Source organism: Sinohyriopsis cumingii, unplaced genomic scaffold (genome assembly GCF_028554795.1).
Source record: "Sinohyriopsis cumingii isolate HCF-2022 unplaced genomic scaffold, ASM2855479v2 utg000349l, whole genome shotgun sequence".
In the NCBI taxonomy this organism is placed as follows: Eukaryota; Metazoa; Mollusca; class Bivalvia; order Unionida; family Unionidae; genus Sinohyriopsis; species Sinohyriopsis cumingii.
Genome location: NW_028315889.1, coordinates 3,531,610 through 3,554,535, shown reverse-complemented (window position 1 = coordinate 3,554,535; position 22,926 = coordinate 3,531,610). Strand labels below are relative to the sequence as shown.

The 22,926-nt window shown below is 35.1% G+C and overlaps 1 protein-coding gene across 1 annotated transcript; it reads left to right on the top strand.

Moving 5' to 3' along the window:
* Positions 1–446: 446 nt before the first annotated feature.
* On the top strand, positions 447–22,255 carry LOC149774337 (uncharacterized). The gene is made up of 4 exons (XM_089945413.1): positions 447–563; positions 2,848–3,221; positions 13,087–13,276; positions 16,467–22,255. Exons 2-4 carry the CDS (start codon positions 2,887–2,889, stop codon positions 16,575–16,577), a joined length of 636 nt encoding a protein of 211 aa, XP_089801539.1. The 5' UTR covers positions 447–563; positions 2,848–2,886; the 3' UTR covers positions 16,578–22,255.
* Positions 22,256–22,926: the final 671 nt, after the last annotated feature.

Sequence of the window (22,926 nt, the reverse complement as noted above, 5' to 3'; positions counted from 1 at the left end):
TTTTTTCTTTTTGTAATTGCGACGTTACGAGTTTTTGTGTCAACATACATGCATAAATACAGACCTGTATAGTGTGGCTAGAATAACTTCAAGATCCATTTGTTTTTAATTTTATGAATAATTAAATCCAACTAAGCATTGTTTTGTTTTCTAAATTGATTATTCGTGTTTTTGTGGTTTATTTATGGTATCATCTAAGAAACGAGTTAATGAATAAGGCGTCATAGTCGCTAATTACATTTTAAATTCTTATGAGCATACCAGTTAAGTCTGCCGTTCAATACACACAGCTGAAAGGCTGAATGACATTTTAACAGTGTTCATAGGACGGTATCGATTTTAATACCTCGCTTGACTTCCATGTGTCTGGTAACACAATACTGTGTTAACGACTTTGTATCGCTTGGTGCACTAGGGGCGGTCGTCTCCGTAGAGACGTTTTTATCACGTGACTGTTGGTGGTCATGCAAATACAAGTCAATGGATGGCCTGTTATCAAAGAGAAAAGTTGATCGGTGAAGGGAGATTATTTTTCCGATAATAACGAAACAGGTTTAACATAGGTAAGTGGACGAGGGGGGGGGGGGAGGGGGGCTGCACTGGGAGGGGTTGAGGTTCCAGAGGTATAGTAAATTTACGAGACAACCTCCCCTCACTGCGATCGGGTTTTCATGGTTAAACGTATCAGAGGGGTAAGAGGCATTTGTCCCACATGTAAATAAAACAATTAAAGCGCTTTAATGGACACAAACGACTATAATAATCCTGTTGATTTTTATCCTATCAATAATAATAATAATAATAATAATAATAATAATAGTTATAGTTATAGGGTGGGTACATATATATATATTGACAAGTAACCTCAGACAGTTTTTAACACTACAATACTGACCCCTACCAAAATTTACTCTGATCCATATTTCATTTGCTTAGTACTAAATAAGCATGAATCATACCAGACACATACAGCATATTTTGATTACAGAAGTTAAGCCATGTGTTTCTTTTTTTATTACTTGATTACTGATTTAGAGTAGTCGTGTGGTACAATTTTTCTTTTTGGTTTTATCAAATGTATGCCTCTGGAATATATTAAACAGTTTAATTTTGTGTCATTCATACCAACTTAACATCCACAATAATCAATAGCATTCACAATAATCAGTCTCCTTTGCCTTGATTTAAGCTGATGAAATTTATGAATTTTTATGATGTAGTAAATAAAGTGAAACAAGTACTTTTTAAAATAATGGTAATTGGGAACAAATCAGTGTTTCAAACATGGTTGCCTTCAAGTACACTCATGACTGACCTCTATGTGAAGAATGGCTGTCTAATATGGACCATTTAAATATTTGCTCAGAATGTTTGGAATGTCATTGTCTATGTCACAAATTAAAAACTGAATTATCACAAACTAGGTTGAACTGACTGCATATGCTACCTGTTATATTGAATTAGATGTGCACTTTTCTTGCTGCAAGTAGATAGAGTTCCTCTTGCAAAGTAAATTTTAATTAGTGCATTAGTTTTAGTCCTTCATTTAGAACAATAACAGACATGTATATACTAAAGCTCCATTGGACTGAATGTTTAAACAGTAAATAAATTGAAAAATTAAAGTGGTAATATGTTTTTAAAATGGACATTGTTCATTAACTTCTCACTTGCTCTTGCACAGTTCTCTTATCCGCTTAATTGTGGATTAAATTGTTACCTTGTACATGGATGTGCTTTAGATTTCTTTGTCCTTTTTGTCTTCCTTTTCTTTAGTCCATATTAATTTAGAATATATACACAAATATTAACGGTGACAATGTGCCCAAATTAAATCTCTATTTTAATATCAATACCTAAATATTTTTGTTTTTTTTTAATTAAAATTTATGCAATTGCTATAGAAAAACTTAGAGCAGTTGTGCAACAAAGCATCTTTCAACCTCCAGTACATCAAACTAAAATACCAGGGTAAACATAAGTATATAATTATATGTTTACATAAGATTACTACCAGAAGAAATCTTTGAAAGTTGGATTTTACCCATGCTCAGGTGTCTTGGAATAATTTCATCCTATTGTTGATCCAAAGTTTCAAATGAACAGGGGCAGGGAATAATAAAGTTTAAGAAAACACAACCAAAAATAATCATCTTATTTTGCATATAGTAACCCCCCTTTCCTCATCCCTCCAGTCATTAAGTATTTTGTACTAATGTTTTCATGTGTGACTGAATGAGGGTTTATAGTTTAACTAAGTTGTACAGAAGAAGGAATTTTTTTTTCTCCAACAGACAAAGCTGTACAAAAGTACCAGTGAAACACTTTTAACTGTACAAAATAATACACTGCAGGTACTCTGGACCTCTTGTCAGATTTAAAAAAGACCATATTGCTTTTTTATTTCTAGCATGATAAAACTTTAAAGTTTAACTCATTTATTGCAGGTATGATTGTATTTAGCATCCAGCCAAAGAAAGTTTGATATCCTGCTGTTACAAATCCCCATGTTTTTTTCTCACATCTCACATTTAATCTGAAACTGTTATTTCAGACTTGACACATTTCCCCCATGACTGCAACTATCAATGCATACCCTGAAGTACAGAATATACTTGATTATAAATAGAATCCAACTGCAAACAGCACAGACCTAGATCTGCCATTGCATAATGCAGCATCATGTCTGGGTCTATGAAGTTTGTTGGGAGTAATCAGTAGAACAAACAACACAGACCCTGATCAGTCAGGATGAGGGTAGATCAGAGTCTGTCTATGTTGTTTGCAGATGAATGGACATGCAAGTGAGTATATATGGTGCATTTATGTTCCATTCGTATGTTTTAGATGCAGTGAAGAGTGATTTGAGTATAAAGGAAGGAGAGAATGGCCACTACTCTGCCACGGATCACCCCTTCAGGGACTCCTTTACCCCCAACAGTTACAGGGCTACAGCGGTCCCAGTCTAGTGTATCCCTATATGGCCCCTATCCACCACCTGAACTGTCCAGTTCAATGGATCTAGTGAGGATACCTGCTCGAATAAACCCACTGTCCCCAAATCCTCCAAAAAGAAGAATCAACATGAGTTGGGAAACTACTGATCAACATTATGCAAATGAGAGGCGCAGACTTTTAATGCAGAAGAGGGAGTATACACGGTACCATTCAGCATGGGAGAAGCCTTTCTATGGTGGCCCAGCAGAGAAAGAACTCTATAGGTGAGTCCTACTGACCATTTGGTCCACTACACTTCATCAAAGTCTAAAAACTCAGTTTAGAAAAGAAGATTTTTATATATATGTAAAATAATTAGCAGATAGAAATTGACATATGGAAGGATATTAATCATGAACAAAATTAAAATTCTGTCCCTGTTTGACTGGTTTTGGTACTTAATTTGTGCCCCACTTACAAGTAGAAACCATGAAGTATCTGGACAAGGAAAGTTATCTTCCAACATATCCTTTGTTGTATATCACTCCTGAATTTAAAGCCAAAAAATAAATTGTGTGTCATGAAATATGGTTGAAATGTATTTATGCAAGTGACCCTACTGCCACTCCATCCACATATCCATGACAACTAAGAACTGACTAATCACTTATTAGCAGGGATTGCTAATAGGATCTAATTTATTCAATAATGTATTCATGCTTGCTATGCTATTTGTACAGTCCCCTCTAATTAATGGTGTAATCCAGTCTCACTAATGATATATGTACAGTCTAGTTTCACTAATGATACATGTACAGCCTAGTTTCACTAATGATACATGTACAGCCTAGTTTCACTAATGATACATGTACAGCCTAGTTTCACTAATGATACATGTACACTCTAGTCTCACTAATGATACATGTACAGTCTAGTTTCACTAATGATACATGTACAGCCTAGTTTCACTAATGATACATGTACAGCCTAGTTTCACTAATGATACATGTACAGCCTAGTTTCACTAATAATGCATGTACAGTCTAGTTTCACTAATGATACATGTGCAGTCTAGTTTCACTAATGATACATGTACAGTCTAGTTTAATGATATATGTACAGTCTAGTTTCACTAATGATACGTGTACAGTCTAGTTTCACTAATGATATATGTACAGTCTAGTTTCACTAACAATAAATCTACAGTGGTTTCACTAATGATATCTGTGCTGTATAGTTTCACTAATGATACATGTACAGTCTAGTTTCACTAATGATATATGTGCTCTATAGTTTCACTAATGATACATGTACAATCTAGTTTCACTAATGATACATGTACAGTCTAGATGTGGAGGTTGCGGGTTCGATCTCCAGCTGAGTCATACCAAAGACTTATAAAAATGGTACAAGCAGCAGCCTCACTTGACACTCAGCATTAAGAGGTTGGTGTTAGGACTGGTCTGCCTGTTGTAGGATTAATGTGACTGGGTGGGACATGATGCTACATGTCTGTGGCACACACACACACACACACACACACACACACACACACACACAGAGTCCAGTCTCAACACTGATACCTATAACTGTTTTTCGGACGTCCAGGGTACACCCAACTGCAAGTAGTAGAGACCCATGCAAGATTGCCAGCACATATTGTACCAGCAGCAGATCAGTGTTGAGCAAGTTCTCTTTGTAGCTTTCAGCTGATGATTTCATTTAAACAAGGGTTTAAGCTGACTCTGATCTGCTGGAATAAATTTTGGTTTTATACAAACAGGGTTATAAGCTGACCCTAATCTGCTGGACTGAATTTTGGTTTCATACAAACAGGGTTATAAGCTGACTCTAATCTGCTGGACTGAATTTTGGTTTCATACAAACAGGGTTATAAGCTGACTCTAATCTGCTGGACTGAATTTTGGTTTCATACAAACAGGGTTATAAGCTGACCCTGATCTGATGAAACAAATTATGTTTTCATACAAACAGGGTTTTAAGCTGACTCTGATCTGATGAAACGAATTATGTTTTCATACAAACAGGGTTATAAGCTGACCCTGATCTGATGAAACAAATTATGTTTCATACAAACAGGGTATAAGCTGACTCTGATCTGCTGGACTGAATTTTGGTTTCATACAAACAGGGTTATAAGCTGACCCTGATCTGATGAAATGAATTATGTTTTCATACAAACAGGGTTATAAGCTGACTCTGATCTGCTGGACTGAATTTTGGTTTCATACAAACAGGGCTATAAGCTGACCCTGATCTGCTGAAACGAATTATGTTTTCATACAAACAGGGTTATAAGCTGACTCTGATCTGCTGGACTGAATTTTGGTTTCAGACAAACAAGGTTGTAAGCTGACCATAATCTGCTGGACTGAATTTTGGTTTCATACAAACAGGGTTATAAGCTGACCCTGATCTGCTGAAACGAATTATGTTTTCATACAAACAGGGTTATAAGCTGACTCTGATCTGCTGGACTGAATTTTGGTTTCATACAAACAGGGTTATAAGCTGACCCTGATCTGCTGGACTGAATTTTTGTTTCATATAAACAGGGTTACAAGCTTACCCTGATCTGATGAAACAAATTATGTTTTCATACAAACAGGGTTATAAGCCGACTCTGATCTGCTGGACTGAATTTTGGTTTCATACAAACAGGGTTATAAGCTGACCCTGATCTGCTGGACTGAATTTTGGTTTTATACAAACAGGGTTATAAGCTGACCCTGATCTACTGAAACAAATTATGTTTTCATACAAACAGGGTTATGAGCTGAATCAGATCTTCTGGAGTAAATTATGGTTTGATGCAAAGAGGTTTATGAGCTGTCCCAGTTCTGCAAGAATAAATTTTGGTTTCATACAAACAAGGTTGTAAGCTGACCCAGATCTGCTGGAATATATTTTGGTTTCATATGAAATGGTTATGAGCTGAGCCAGATCTGCAGGAGTGAGCTATGGATTCATATAACAAGGGTTATAAGATGACCCTGATCTGCTGGAATGAATTTTGGTTTCATAGGGACATAGTTACAAGCTAACACTGATCTGCATATCTAAGTGTATATTGCTGTTTGCAGCTGATCATGTGTCTTACATACACAGGTAACCACTCACTTTTAAACCTACACCGGTAACCACTCACTTTTAAACCTACACAGGTAACCACTCACTTTTAAACCTAATGTAAATTATATCATCCTGCTAGTGAACCAACTAGTGTCATTGTAATAAAACAATAATTTCATGAACAACAAATCCTGCATTTATTTTTTGGTGATCTTAAACTTGCGCCTTCACAATATAAAGTCAACAAAATGAAATGTCTGGATTAAGTTTCAGGCTGGGAGGCCAGCAACAAAACTTTTCATTACATTTAAAGTGATTGACCATTGGGTTTAGTGAAAGATGTATTAATTTATGTATCACTTGAAAAATCTTTCACTAATCTTTTGAGCTTTAGGCAAATTGACAAAACTCCCAGACTAAATGCATTGTAACAGATCAATATCCCATGCTTGACATAAGTCAATATGTGCACTCTCTTATCAGTCACTCACAAAACATGCCTACATATTAAAGTCTTATTTCTCAACTAGTAACTTCTCATGGGCTTTACAAATACCTTCTTTTCTACCACTGGTATAGGTAATCTATTGCATACTGATAACTGACAGGTCACATGTGATAAGGCAGTATGAATGTCACACTGTACTTACTAATAGATATGTTGATATACACTCAAGATGAAGAAGCCAGCACTCCATCTGTAGATTCAATAAATAAAACAAATACACAAGGGCTCTGGTAAACTCAGCAGTGTTATATATAATAACTGTTTGTGAACAGAAAAACTCAGTTGGAGACCACACCTTAAAATTGTTATAAATTTTCTGAAAGCAGGGGATTGGATCATCACCAAGCATGGTCTTACTGTTGGAGTATATTGGTATTGTAAAAGTGCTACTTGGGGTTAAAGATCATATTCCCCATCCCTATTCGTTTGTCATTCTTTTTAAAATAGAATTTTATGTTGAACATTAAAAGCTGTATTGTATGTATTAATTACTTTGCAGGTGTGTTTGTGTGTGTATGTGTATGTGTATGTGTGTGAAACAGCATATCATCACAACATTGGCTGTATAGTGTCATTTAAAAGTTAAGTTCTAAAAGTGCTAAAAATTGCAAAACCTGTAGGAGAATAAACCCTTCGAAATAAACATCAACATGTAGGACTACAAGATAAAAAATATATAAAATATAAATGTTAAAATCATTAAAAGGTGTATAAAGTAAACATTAATGGTAAAATTATGAAATCCTTAAAATATAGGGTTCAAATTTGTTATGTAAAGATTTTCTCTTATTTCACATTATCATAAAGTTTTTTTTAAATTGAGCTCACATGCAGAAAAAAGCATGTCTCACAAATTGAAATAGATAGACATAATTTATATAATATTTCATAAAGTTAATAAAACATTTTGAAATGTTTATATGACAGCTTACAGAATTTTGAAATGATTCTTTAAAAAGTATATTGAATGCAGAGAATAAATTCAGATATTTAATAAGTTTTAAGATATCCTAGAATCTATACAACATCTCATAAACTTATCTGTTATATCAGATTAGATCAGATATCTAAATTCATTTTTTTCTAAGACATCAAAATAAACTTTATATGACCTTTGACAAAATGGTACTGTAAATTATGCAAGGTATCATAAAATACATAATATCAGATGCTGACCAGTTATTATTTCATTAGATATTTTATTTTATTTGAATGATATCTATTTTTTAATGTTATGAGATGACCAACTTGACTTAAGCGCATTACAACTCTTCCAGCAAGCAGCGGTAGTTTAGTTGGTTGAGCAATGGACTTGTAACACAAAGGTTGTTGGTTCAATACCATCCCAGGCCAGCCTGGGTTAGCTGCCTTGGTATGTCCCTGGGAAAGGCACTTAGCTCCCATTTTCTATGTACGCTATAGCCAATCATTTTGTTAAAGTGCAATTAAACCAACAACTCTGCCAATCATATTGATACAGTTTATATTTTAGCATTATGTAGGTGACTGTCACTTCCAGAACAATCAATATTTTGCGCTGATAATTGATATTATCTGAAGAATCATAAAGAACAATTAGTTTTAGCCTTTTTCCAATATAGCAGGTGACTACAACTGTAACAATTTTTAAAAAATTCCACATGCATGCCATACATATACCAAGAGATACCTATATATTGTGAGACCTAGTACATGCATGCTGTATATATACCAAGAGATACCTATATATTGTGAGACCTAGTACATGCATGCTGTACATATACCAAGAGATACCTATATATTGTGAGACCTAGTACATGCATGCTGTACATATACCAAGAGATACCTATATGTTGTGAGACCTAGTACATGCATGCTGTACATATACCAAGAGATACCTATATGTTGTGAGACCTAGTACATGCATGCTGTACATATACCAAGAGATACCTATATATTGTGAGACTAAGTACATGCATGCTGTACATATACCAAGAGATACCTATATATTGTGAGACCTAGTACATGCATGCTGTACATATACCAAGAGATACCTATATATTGTGAGACTAAGTACATGCATGCTGTACATATACCAAGAGATACCTATATATTGTGAGACCTAGTACATGCATGCTGTACATATACCAAGAGATACCTATATATTGTGAGACCTAGTACATGCATGCTGTACATATACCAAGAGATACCTATATATTGTGAGACCTAGTACATGCATGCTGTACATATACCAAGAGATACCTATATATTGTGAGACCTAGTACATGCATGCTGTACATATACCAAGAGATACCTATATATTGTGAGACCTAGTACATGCATGCTGTACATATACCAAGAGATACCTATATATTGTGAGACCTAGTACATGCATGCTGTACATATACCAAGAGATACCTATATATTGTGAGACCTAGTACATGCATGCTGTACATATACCAAGAGATACCTATATATTGTGAGACCTAGTACATGCATGCTGTACATATACCAAGAGATACCTATATATTGTGAGACCTAGTACATGCATGCTGTACATATACCAAGAGATACCTATATATTGTGAGACCTAGTACATGCATGCTGTACATATACCAAGAGATACCTATATATTGTGAGACCTAGTACATGCATGCTGTACATATACCAAGAGATACCTATATATTGTGAGACCTAGTACATGCATGCTGTACATATACCAAGAGATACCTATATATTGTGAGACCTAGTACATGCATGCTGTACATATACCAAGAGATACCTATATATTGTGAGACAAAGTACATGCATGCTGTACATATACCAAGAGATACCTATATATTGTGAGTAGACTAAGTATGAGTGTTGCTATTTGCTTAATAAAATCACAGCATGAAAGATTTTTATTTGTTCTTTCAGAGAGCAATACTATCAGTATAATTCTGCCCACTCTCTCAAGCTGCTTGCGACATTATTGTTTAATGGGTTAGTTACATGTTAATAAGTTTGTAACTTGAAGAATACTCAATACAATTTCCAACTTTCCTTTAATTATTGACTCAGTGAGGCAACTTTACAAACCATTCTTCTGTTTTGGGATTAAAATGCTTTCAGTAACAATAAACCTTCCTGAAGGCAGTGTCTTATATTGTTATGTTTACAAGACCATGACAAGGACACAGACTATAGAAAACTTAAATCTCCTTGCACTACTCTATGTCTCTGCAGGGCTAATGAATTTACTTTAAGATATGCGTAATATGCTATTCAGTCCCAGTACAATCCCTGCAGGGCTAATGAATTTACTTTAAGACATGCGTAATATGCTATTCAGTCCCAGTACAATCCCTGCAAAGCTACTGAATTTACTGTATGACATATATAACAGGCTATTCAGTCCCAGTACAATCCCTGCAGGGCTACTGGATTTATGTTAGGACATATGTAAATATACAATACATGTAGATTTAATTGAAAGCCAATTTGTTATTTATTAAAAAGAACTACATATCTTAAAAATTGTTCATTACAGAAGATATCTTATATAATTTATTAGATCTATTGAATACTTAATAAAATATCTCATAAATTGTATAAACTAGCTAATAAACTTTAACATATATCTTACTTTCATATATATCTGATATACAGCTTTAATTAGTATATACAGTTTATCAAATATTACATAAATATTTTATTAAGAGATCAGAAACAGTCTTAAATTTAGTCCCTGGCTTTCAGGTATTAATTATGTATGGATCAACAGGATCTTGGAATTTCACAATAGTAAAGACTCACACTTGCTCTTGAATACAACATTTGCAAAGACTTGCTTGTTTGTAAGGTTGCATTTGAATAAATTGATGTTTTAAGCTTTTGAATAGTTCCTGTTAGGTAGGAATAGATTAAGTAGAATTTTTCTAAATAATCTAGAGAAATAAGTGAGTGTTTTGATCAGGTAAGGACAAAGGATCCTCTTTGTATATTTGATACAATAGCCATTAAAAGTAGCTAAAATCATTTGAATGGAAGACTCTTGAAAGTCACTAATACATTGAGTTCAAGAAGAAAATTGAATGTTGACAATTATTTTTGTGAAAGAGGTATTGAAGTGACATTTCAAAGCAACTTTTGATTGGATGGAGAACTGCATAATCTTTGACATATATTAGAAGTGTTTGTAACTACATTAACAGGCAAACCAATTAACATTTCAGAAATAGGTTAGTTAATCTTTGATAACAAAACTTAAGAAACTTTAAAGTTAAGCAAATGGAATATATTTCAGATTAATCACTTCGGTGAAATACCAAAATATGTCAATACTGTAGAATACCATGTAGAGGTATTGTGGTGCCAGCCACATATGAAAGCAAAGTTGTCTGTATATTGGTTGTAAAAAGAAATTGAACCAAACTTTCCGAGATGATGCATAACAAAATGTTAACGTTTTTTTACCCAGACCACATGAATTATGTACATTCATTAATGAGCCTTATCTGTGTATCTGCAATAGAACCTCAGTTATCTGAACTTTGATTTTTTAGTTTAGAAGTTCATCAAAGTTAGCAACTCCTACATGCTCTGGACCTGAACTGTCACATTTGCTCAGCCCCAGTTCATAAGTTGTGTATAAACTAAGGTATTATTACAAGCCATGGCTGGATGTCTAAACATTGCCACAGGCTAGAGTTAATCTTTTACGCAAGGTTACCATGACCAGAGAGAAGACTGGCATCTTGGATCGGCACAGCTTTTAAATCGCATGACTTCCCACCTATGTGTTACAGCTTAGTCCTCAGATCAGAGGCCCTGCAAAGGGGAAATGGGGCATTTCTAAACCTGTCACTATGTGGACAGACAGCAAGAAGGACATTGTCCACTAAGTTTGATTGGATTGGGTCAAAGTGACACCCAATCGGAATTGAGATAGAGGGTGTGATAACAATTTCGATCTGAATTATAACTTCTAACAAGCAAGCAAAAATTTAGTCTCACCTAAGAAGATTGCTGAGCAATATAGGGTTACTACGAGGAAGCCACTCGTAATTTGGCAGTAAAACTTAGAGAGGAGATTCTAAGGAAAGACAAAGCTTCATAAAGGAAGCTTTCTGGGGGACAGAACTTCCAATTCAGTTGAGTCAACAAGTCTAGTCAGTGGAGAGAGTCAAAGAGGAAGAAAGGAGTTAAGGAGGAGGAAGTAGAGGTGGTGGAGTATAGAGAAATCGAGGAGAAGGAATTTGGAGAAAGTCGGGAGGAAGAGCAGAAGGAATTGGAGGAATAGGAGAGGAGAATACACAGATGAGTAGAATACAAGGACAGGTGGAAAGCTATCTCACATTGCTAATCAAATGATGCATTAGGCTATCACAGGGTTGAGCGGAAGGAGAGTACTTGGGCAATTTGAAGCACTTGACTATTGAATCATTATTAAATTGTTATTCATTGAATTTCACTTTTTTTGTATATTCAGTCATTTAACCATCAGCATTGCTGACTGGGGGCTTGGAGCTTTACATCTGTCTTTCACTAATTTAGCTTCCATCCAAAATCAAACCTAGGTGGGACTTCTGTAATAATTTAAATAGAATATTGGGAGCACCCCACCCCAACCATAACACACCCACCACAGTGGTGGCATAACAACCCGTCACACCACATAAACATTTTTAATATATAATACAGACTAAGTAATTGAAACTTGTAATTATCTAGAACCATTCTCCAGTTGATAATGGCCTTGCAGAGTACAGCTAACTCTGCTTAGTCATATTGCATACCAGAAAAACAAAATATTTATTTTTGACAATTATACCAATATAAATTTTATAAACTTTTAAAATTTCATGCAGTTGGTAAGGAAATGTTCAAAAATTATTCTGATTTGTGTTTACATGTAATATAAAGTAACAAAAACCAATGTGACTTGTGTTTAACTGTGGTATATAGTAACAGTCACATGATTTGTGTTTAAATGTGGTATATAGTAACAGTCACCAATGTGATTTGTGTTTAAATGTAAAATATAGTAACAGTCACCTATGTGATTTGTGTTTAAATGTAGTATATATTAACAGTCACATGATTTGTGTTTAAATGTAGTATATAGTAACAGTCACCAATGTGATTTGTGTTTAAATGTAAAATATAGTAACAGTCACCTATGTGATTTGTGTTTAAATGTAGTATATATTAACAGTCACATGATTTGTGTTTAAATGTAGTATATAATAACAGTCACCAATGTGATTTGTGTTTAAATGTAAAATATAGTAACAGTCACCTATGTGATTTGTGTTTAAATGTAGTATATAGTAATAGTCACCTATGTGATTTGTGTTTAAATGTAATATATAGTAACATTCACCAATATGATTTGGCAATTCTTAATCTTACTTCATGTATCATTCTCATCTTAAAACCTGATGTTACAAACAAATGGGAAGTAGGATGGGGGTAGTAGCAAACTATATAGAGAGAGTCACATTTCCCGGCTTCAGTATGCTATGGTGTATGTGGGGTCAAGATTTGACCATACACTGGTAATAATCTGCACATTTTTTCTTTAGAAAACATTTTAGGGAGGTTTTAAAGCAACAGATGTCAGATCAAGAGAACCTGCGACGACAGCATGTAAAAGAAAAAGTGAAGGAGAGTGAGAAGGCAGTCGAGTATGACCAGCAATGTAGAATGAAGGATGCCCTGGAATATCTGAACAAGCATGCTTATCTACAAAAGTACAGGGATGGCAATAAAATTGTGAGCAATTTAATAAAAAGTTTTTATATTAATTGTTTTCCCAGGTGAGACTTCGATTTCTAGGCAGATTAGAAATTTAACTCTTAAGGATGTTACCTGCAGCAAACAAAATTTATGAATTTTTTTTTCATGGGAGTATAATGACTATTTTACATAATGGTGAGCACTTTAAACCACTCAGGGCCCTGAACCACGACAGACCAAGCAGTGTAGTGATCATATCTATAACAGAACAGACCAGGTAGTGTAGTGGTTTTATCTGTACCATATCAGATCAGACAGTGCACTGATTATATCTGTAATAGAACAGACCAGGCAGTGTACTGATTTTATCTATACCATATCAGACCAGGCAGTGTAGTGATTATATCTGTATAAGATAGGAATATTTGAAAAGACCAGAAATATAGAAATGTGAAAACACAATGCAAAGAATCAGAAGTACAGACAAAAGATTTTTTTCTGTTTAAAATGGGATTTCAAAAACTTGAAGTGGTTCTTTAGAACACCAGTATATAGCATCTCATGACCCAATCCATTGAATCTCACCAACCAACTCATAGAATCACACCATATCCAACCCATAGAATCACACCATCGAATCTCACCATCCAACCCATAGAATCTCACCATCCAACCCATAGAATCTCACCATCCAACCCATAGAATCCCACCATCCAACCCATAGAATCTCACCATCCAACCCATTGATGTCCCCATCCAACCCATAGAATCTCACCATCCAACCCATAGAATCTCACCATCCAACCATAGAATCTCACCATCTAGCCCATAGAATCTCACCATCCAACCCATAGAATCTCACTATCCAACCACATAATCTTATCATCCGACTCATCAAATCTTACCATCCAACCCTGTGATCAATGTCAACATTCAACCCTTCAATATCATCATCCATCCTATCGATGTCACCATCCATCTTCTTGATGTCACCATCCAACCCATCAAATCATGCCATCCATCCCATTCATGTCACCATCCATCCCATCGATGTCACCATCCAACCCATCAGTGTCTCCATCCATCCCATTGATGTCACCATCCAACCCATAGAATCTCACCATCCAACCCATTGATGTCACCACCCATCCCATCAATGTCACTGTCCATCTTCTTGATGTCACCATCCAACCCATTGGTGTCCAACTCATTGAATCTCACTATCATCTATACCAGAACATACCAAGCATTGTACTGATTTTATCTGTACCATATCAGACTAGGTAGTATGATGATTATATCTGTACTCATAGAATCACACCATCCATCCCATCAATGTCACCATCCAACCTATCAATGTCACCATCCATCCCATCGATGTCACCATCCAACCCATTCATGTCACCATCAAACCCACAGAATCACACCATCCATCCCATGTATGTCATCATTCCAACCCATAGAATTACACCATCCATCCCATCTATGTCACCATCCATCCCATAGAATCACACCATCCATCCCATCTATGTCATCATCCAACCCATAGAATCACACCATCCATCCCATCTATGTCACCATCCATCCCATAGAATCACACCATCCATCCCATCTATGTCACCATCCAACCCATAGAATCACACCATCCATCCCATCTATGTCACGATCCAACCCATCTATGTTACCATCCAACCCACTGATGTCACCATCCATCCCATCTATGTCACCATCCAACCCATAGAATCACACCATCCATCCCATCTATGTCATCATCCAACCCATAGAATCACACCATCCATCCCATCTATGTCACCATCCATCCCATAGAATCACACCATCCATCCCATCTATGTCATCATCCAACCCGTAGAATCACACCATCCATCCCATCTATGTCACCATCCATCCCATAGAATCACACCATCCATCCCATCTATGTCACCATCCAACCCATAGAATCACACCATCCATCCCATCTATGTCACGATCCAACCCATCTATGTCACCATCCAACCCATTGATGTCACCATCCATCCCATCTATGTCACCATCCAACCCATAGAATCATACCATCCATCCCATCTATGTCACCATCCAACCCATAGAATCACACCATCCATCCCATCTATGTCACCATCCATCCCATAGAATCACACCATCCATCCCATCTATGTCATCATCCATCCCATAGAATCACACCATCCATCCCATCTATGTCACCATCCAACCCATAGAATCACACCATCCAACCCATGGATGTCTAACCCACTGAATCGCACCATCATCTGGACAGAAGTTGCACCAAAATAAGAAGTTGCAGATGTGAATGGGGCAAGGTATTTCCAAAGAACCTGTTTCAAAATGATTATCATTAGTGACTTTGCAAGGAAATGCACCTACAATGCTGGCACACATTGCAGTAATATCCTTCTAGAATCATGGAGTACATGTACTACCAGTATTCAGCAGTTGGTTGAAGATGTGAATTCCTGTAAGACAAATAATTCTACAGTAACTGTTTAAATGGTTCTGGCACTTTTATGTGATGGAAATATTTACAAGTCTAGGCTCTATGTAAAAATTAAACATGTAAACACTTATATGCATCACATTCCATTACTGCCTGCTTCCATAGCCCATAAAGAATAAACATGTAAATAATCTTTTTTTATGCTAACCCATGAATTAACAGACTTTCCAACAGAAATAAATTTGATAAATTTGAGAAACTTTTGTCCACCATTTTGTCACATGCTAGGTCAGGTGGTAAGTATGAGCGCCTATCATACAAAACAGGTTCAAATCCTACTTCATGATTATTATTTTGGGATCAAATTTTAGTTCATGTTTTTCTGCCTTGAATTAATAAAGAGAATTACATAATGTTAAGCATGGTAAACAGCTGACCATAGAATATCTGCTACTTCAGTTCGTTATGCATATTGGTTCAGAAAATATTTTGGCATAAAATAAAATAAAAAATTGCTTATTACAAGTGAATAATGGATTTATTTCATCATGTAGATAAAAAATTCAAGTATTTTCACTCATGGCTTCACCACTCATGAAAATTATGTTTTGTTTTTTTTTCATCTACTCAATGAACTATACATGTTTGTCACTTTGAAATAAGCAAATATCCTTAAATTTTTCTATGTAGTAAAGATTTACAGCAGTGAAAAAAAGCATTATATCTTTTATGACTGTGGTCACTTATATGTTGCAGATGATGGAACAACATTGGGAGAACACAAGGAACAGAAAATCAGAGGATGAAAGGCTAGACAGAGAAAGGCTGCGTTATAACCCTATAAATTGGAGCTGCACACTGAAATAGTTGTGTAGTGCTGTGCATAATGTGTTCTTGTAGCTACAGCTGCTGCATTAATTACCTGTAGTTTTTATGCTCATTGTACCTTATCACCTTCATTCCAGCAGTGCCATTTAGTACCTGCATCACCCCTGCTTCAGTTAAAAGGATCGCCAAGGATTTTTCTCCCGGACTTAGGACTCAGCAGAAATTCACATTGACAATGAATGCTGACAGAATATTTCTGTGATAGTTTGTTGACAGATATTTTGTTGAATACGACTTGTTGATATATTTTGTTGAATATAACTTTCAATCAAAAAGGGCATATCATGGAATTCTTTTATTTTAAAAAGAATATGAATAAACAAAATGACTTAATTTACCCAACTTTAAAGTGACATAACAAGAAGATCAGTGTTTTTAAACAACTGGATGAACACTTTTTGGATGAAAATTTGTCAAGAAATTATTTCCTTTATTTAACAAAATGCACAAGAAAATGTCATGCACCTGACAAAATATGAGCTGAATTGGTCAGATGCAAGGAATTTTCATCCTCCCCACAAGACAGGAGTTCCAGGGGTATTGCATTGAATGGACAAGTATTTATTGATGCTACCCGAGTTTCCTTTCCTGCTTACATTCTTGGGACAAACGTCTTTCCTTAAAATTGCCACCACATATAGTACCTTGAGTTGAAGCACATTATTTAAGACATGGATTGTTTCTGTTAATAATGTATTCCTTTCTTCACTTCTCTCAGAATCTGTGATATATCCATTAGTTCTAAGTACATGCCCTACTTGTAGAGATGCATGCAAAGATCTTACATAAGTCTGTGCATGTCACTGGTAACATTGATGAGGACTTGCTAAGAATGAATGTCATGTACTCTCAGCTGTGATAAAATGTATGATTTCCTCCACACTTTTTCATAAGTTAATATCTGGACTGTGTGCCTGCCACATCATCGTTAGGAAGGTTGTTGTTCTGTTTTAGTTGTCATTTATCTATAATTTTTGGGGGTTGCATTATTATCCTGAAACGTCCATGAACTTTGCAGAAATACCTTGGCAACAACTGGCTACAATTTTCCTCAAGAACAGCTACATATGGTTGTTATTTTACAGGTACAAAGGTACCCACTCCATGGTAAGTAATACAGTCTGAAAATATGACACTTGCCTGGACACGTCAGTTTAGATCATTGTGTTCTCCAAGGCATCATAGAGCCCATTTCTCATCATCTCAGTGCCAAGCATATGCCCTCCTTTTATTACTGAGCACTATGGAGTTTCATCTGAAATTTTTTATTTTCTCCAATAATATGCAAGTTAGAAAGACACTGGCCCTCCTATAAATCCAATCGTTTTTCAACATCACAATTTTTCTCTTTACTACCCTTTTTAGTATCAGTGAAATTTTAAATGTTTATTCACAGTTGATTCAGATAATTTCAAAGGCCTACTGTTATGAAAAGTATTTATGATGTCCTTTAAAGATTTCTTCTGGTTGATTTTACCGTAACAGATGATGATCCACCCTGCTATCATTTTTCTGAGATCATCCACTTCCTGGCCTGTTTTCTACCGAACTAATAGTTTTATACCTACTTGGAAATTTTGCCACAGTAAATTGATTTTTTCCTAATATTTATGCAAATATTGTTTTACTAAAATCTTCCCTAGATAACTGAACTATCACTTTTTCTGCTTTGCTCAGTTCTTTTCCCTTTCTACCAATTTTGGTTTGCAGATGTCATGTAAACAAAAAGGATGTAATTCTACTTGGTTTTCACCATGGTAAAGCCACTGACTACTTATCAAATCAGCCCATCATAAAAATCCAGGTATTTTCATTAAAGACATGTTTTTATTACCCACATAAAATGTGCTTTGTTGCAAGCATCAATAAATATAGCCATTTTGTGAAAATACTTGGGACACTATTACTGAGATGACCTGACAGACATCCACTGAGACAACAGACTGAGATAAGAAAAGTAAGGTTAGCAAAACAGCTAGATTTCTCTATTGCATGCGTGAGAAATACTTACGTCAGCAAATATGCATTGACATAAAAAGTTAAGCTCAAGGCATGCCTACTGTTTAGTTGCTCTGAAAAGTTCTAGAACAAAGATACTAAAATCAGTAAAACACTAGGGTGATCAGATACATGTATTTACAATTTATTTCATATTCTGGGTTACAGTTTTTCAAAGGGTATTTTTCAAAGATGAGCATGACACTTTGATACATTCCTAATTTCATACACCAATGTAAAAAAAGAACATGCAACATGCATATACACTATGTGATTTGTAACTTTTTGGTGTTGTATTTTACCTGAACCAGTATTTAATTAGACATTATTAAACACATGTACTTTATCCTTGTATCAAATTTGAAGCATTGTTTGCTCTCAATGAAAAGAATTTCACTGCATTTTTTTTTACAAATGTGGGCTACCACTGGGCTGATGGTTTCCTCTTTTTCCGACACCTACTGCTCCATTGATAATTAGTGACAGAATAGATTACATGGCCTCATATTCATCTAACTTTCAATGTATGAGACTGAAATCTCACTCAAAACCAGTTTGTTTGAAATTGAAATATTTCTCTGCTGAAAGCTTTTAAAATTTTCAAGCCCTGAAAATATCATATCTCCACCAGTAATAACATTAAGCAAATGCTCAGTCTTCAAGGTTGACAGATTCAGGGCTTAACCTTACCAATATTACAGACTTTTATTGTCTTGGGGCTCAGATTAAGTGAACCTAAGATATTAGTGAATTGTATTGACTTTATTTAGCAAATTGTATACACTTTATTTTTTCCCTCAAGGTGGCTGCTGGGATGAGTACATTCTAGATATCTTTTCCATTTCATTTGTTGAATTTTCTAACTGTAATGCATCTCAGTGCTAGTAAATTTCTATGAGTAATGTATCTCAGTGCTAGTTGATTTCTTACTGTAATGCATCTCAGTGTTAATGGATTTCTTACTGTAATGCATCTCAGTGTTAATGGATTTCTTACTGTAATGCATCTAAGTGCTAATGGATTTCTTACTGTAATGCATCTAAGTGCTAATGGATTTCTTACTGTAATGCACCTAAGTGCTAATGGATTTCTTACTGTAATGCATCTCAGTGTTAATTGATTTCTTACTGTAATGCATCTAAGGGCTAATGGATTTCTTACTGTAATGCACCTAAGTGCTAATGGATTTCTTACTGTAATGCATCTAAGTGCTAGTGGATTTCTTACTGTAATGTATCTAAGTGCTAGTGGACTTCTTACTGTAATGCATCTCAGTGCTAATGGATTTCTTACTGTAATGCATCTAAGTGCTAGTGGACTTCTTACTGTAATGCATCTAAATGATAATGGATTTCTTACTGTAATGCATCTCATTGTTAGTGGATTTCTTACTGTAATGCATCTAAGTGCTAATGGATATCTTACTGTAATGCATCTCAGTGGTAATGGATTTCTTACTGTAATGCATCTCAGTACTAATGGATTTCTTACTGTAATGCATCTCATTGTTAGTGGATTTCTTACTGTAATGCATCTAAGTGCTAGTGGACTTCTTACTGTAATGCATCTAAGTGCTAATAGATTTCTTGCTGTAATGCATCTAAGTGCTAGTGGATTTCTTACTGTAATGCATCTAAGTGCTAGTGGATTTCTTATTGTAATGCATCTAAATGATAATGGATTTCTTACTGTAATGCATCTAAATGATAATGGATTTCTTACTGTAATGCATCTCATTGTTAGTGGATTTCTTACTGTAATGCATCTCAATGTTAATGGTTTTCTTACTGTAATGCATCTAATTGCTAATGGATTTCTTACTGTAATGCATCTAAGTGCTAATGGATTTCTTACTGTAATGCATCTAATTGCTAATGGATTTCTTACTGTAATGCATCTAAATGATAATGGATTTCTTACTGTAATGCATCTAAGTGCTAATAGATTTCTTGCTGTAATGCATCTAAGTGCTAATGGATTTCTTAATGTAATGCATCTAAGTGCTAATGGATTTCTTACTGTAATGCATCTAAGTGCTAATGGACTTCTAACTGTCATGCATCTCATCTCAGTGCTAGTAAATTTCTACCTGTAATCTATGTTTTAGAGTTTCAAAGTAATCTAAGTTTTAGAGTTTCAAAGTAGTTGACATAACACTCAATCACATAAAAATGCTTTATCATTCTAGTCTTGTTGTAGTATTTCGCTTGTAATCATTGGAATACCACAGTATTGTCTGGTGTTGAATGCATTCTCAACTGCCAATAACATAATCCCTGATCTCTATTACATAATAAACTATTGGGTTAGAATCTGAAGTACCATAGGGTGTTGAGAAGCATGTCCATGGCCCTGATATACTGTATGAAGCATGCCCATGGCCCTGATATACAGTATGAAGCATGCCCATGGCTCTGATATACAGTATGAAATAATGACACAGTATTTTGATGCAGATCAGACAGGCTGTTGAAGAGAAGCACAGTTGATAGATTCAATGATTTTCAATTATCTCCAGTTACTTTTTTGCCATTAATGTTTCGCACATCACCAAAATGTGAGGAAAAAGTCATTTTACCAAAACTAAGGTAGGTAATGCAGTGCATCAGAAATATGGTCATCTGTGAGGAAATTTCTGTACAGTTTTAGCAAGTACATCATAGCATGCAAAATTATTTCTCTTAATACAATTTAAGCTTCATTCACATTTTTTATATTGACAGCATGCTGCATATTTGCTCTGTTTGTTGTGTAATGGTCTGGACTGGTGTAGTTTTCTTTTAATTATCTGTTAGAGAGTGTTAATTGAATGTTGCTGTGGCTGGTCTTCTTATGTTTATTTTCAGCTATTTGGTTGCTCTTTCCTTTATGAATTTCTTACCATTCAGAAATGGCAAAGGTTGGCAAAATGGAGCAGCCTTGATTAAGCTGGGTGACTTTTTTTGAATGCAATATTTAAATCATCAAAAACAACAAGACCTGACTGATGTTTTAAAGTGTCCCATATGTCCCACTGATGTCTGTTAATGTGAAAGTCAGGTTTAAATGACACCAGTGACAGAGAAAATTTCCAAGTTTTACCTGATGGACATTTAGTTATGAAAACATCTAAAAAAATTATGTTCTAAATTTCAACTACTCTACTCAGAATGAATGTAGAATAATGATCATTTTGGCATGAACATAATATTTGGGTTTTTCCTACATATCTGTAGAATTTTACAGATATCAAACAACTAGGATTTCTAATTGTGGAGTATTGGGCAAAATGTTAATTGTTGTGTTCAGACTGTTTCAAGATTATAGGACAGATATGTTGCCAATGTGGGACTGACTGGTGCAGGGCTTCACATGATAACTAGGAACTGCACCTCAAGTCTTGAAATTTTGTCCATGTGTTTGCTGTGCTGCCTAGGGACTTATTTCCTTTAGTACTTTCCATTTTCTGTAAGGTACTTTTTCCTGAACCCTAATTTATATTTGTTTTCATGCATAAACTGTATTTCTGAACAAGTTTTATTTATTCATACCACACAGTATTGCTGCACATATTATTCTTATACAATGCACTTAACTGGTATTTGTTATTGCTCAATATTTGCGTTCATTAAAATTTATATTTTCTGTACATTTTATCTATAATAAAGCAAACAAACTACTTTGAGAAACTTTCATTTTTCCTTTACATGCTTCAGTGGTAATACTGTAGCATCCCTCTACCTCTTTTTGTAGTGAAGAAGGGATAATGAATTGGATCTTTCTGTTTATTCCTCTTCTGTCCTTCCTTTCATCAATCCCAATTCCATTTCTGCATAATAATTACCTTAATATAATTGCACATCCATAACATGTAAATGGTTAACAGTTTAATTTTGATAAAGCGTTGCTTAGTTTGATTGTCAGTATTCTACATCATCATTTAGCAGGATTATAGTCCCCGATTGTCAGATCTGCTTGGCCGAGTTCTTTTGTCAGTGTTCTGCATTATTATTTAGCAGGATTATAGTCCCTGATTGTCAGATCGGCTTGACTGAGTTATAGTGTCAATGTTCTCCATCATCATTTAGCAGGATTATAGTCCCTGATTGTATGAATTTCATTTCAATACAATAACTCTATTTATTGCCATTGGATGCAACTGAAATATATGGGCTGCTTGATAATGAGGCATCTGAAGAGTTTATTTGTCAGTGTTATTCATTATCATCTAGCAGAGTTATTTCTTTTCCACACAATTATTAATATATTTGTGATTGGATTTGAACCAAATATGGTTAACGGCTGAGTTCTGATCAGGTCTTGACTAAATTAGCTTATCAGCAGTCTATGT

Excerpts from the sequence above, each read along its gene's own strand:
- LOC149774337 (XM_089945413.1), top strand. The coding sequence starts at position 2,887 with ATGGCCACTACTCTGCCACGGATCACCCCTTCAGGGACTCCTTTACCC. Across the intron at positions 3,222-13,086 it reads GCAGAGAAAGAACTCTATAG|AAAACATTTTAGGGAGGTTT; the intron begins GTGAGTCCTACT and ends TTTTTTCTTTAG. Across the intron at positions 13,277-16,466 it reads ACAGGGATGGCAATAAAATT|ATGATGGAACAACATTGGGA; the intron begins GTGAGCAATTTA and ends TATATGTTGCAG.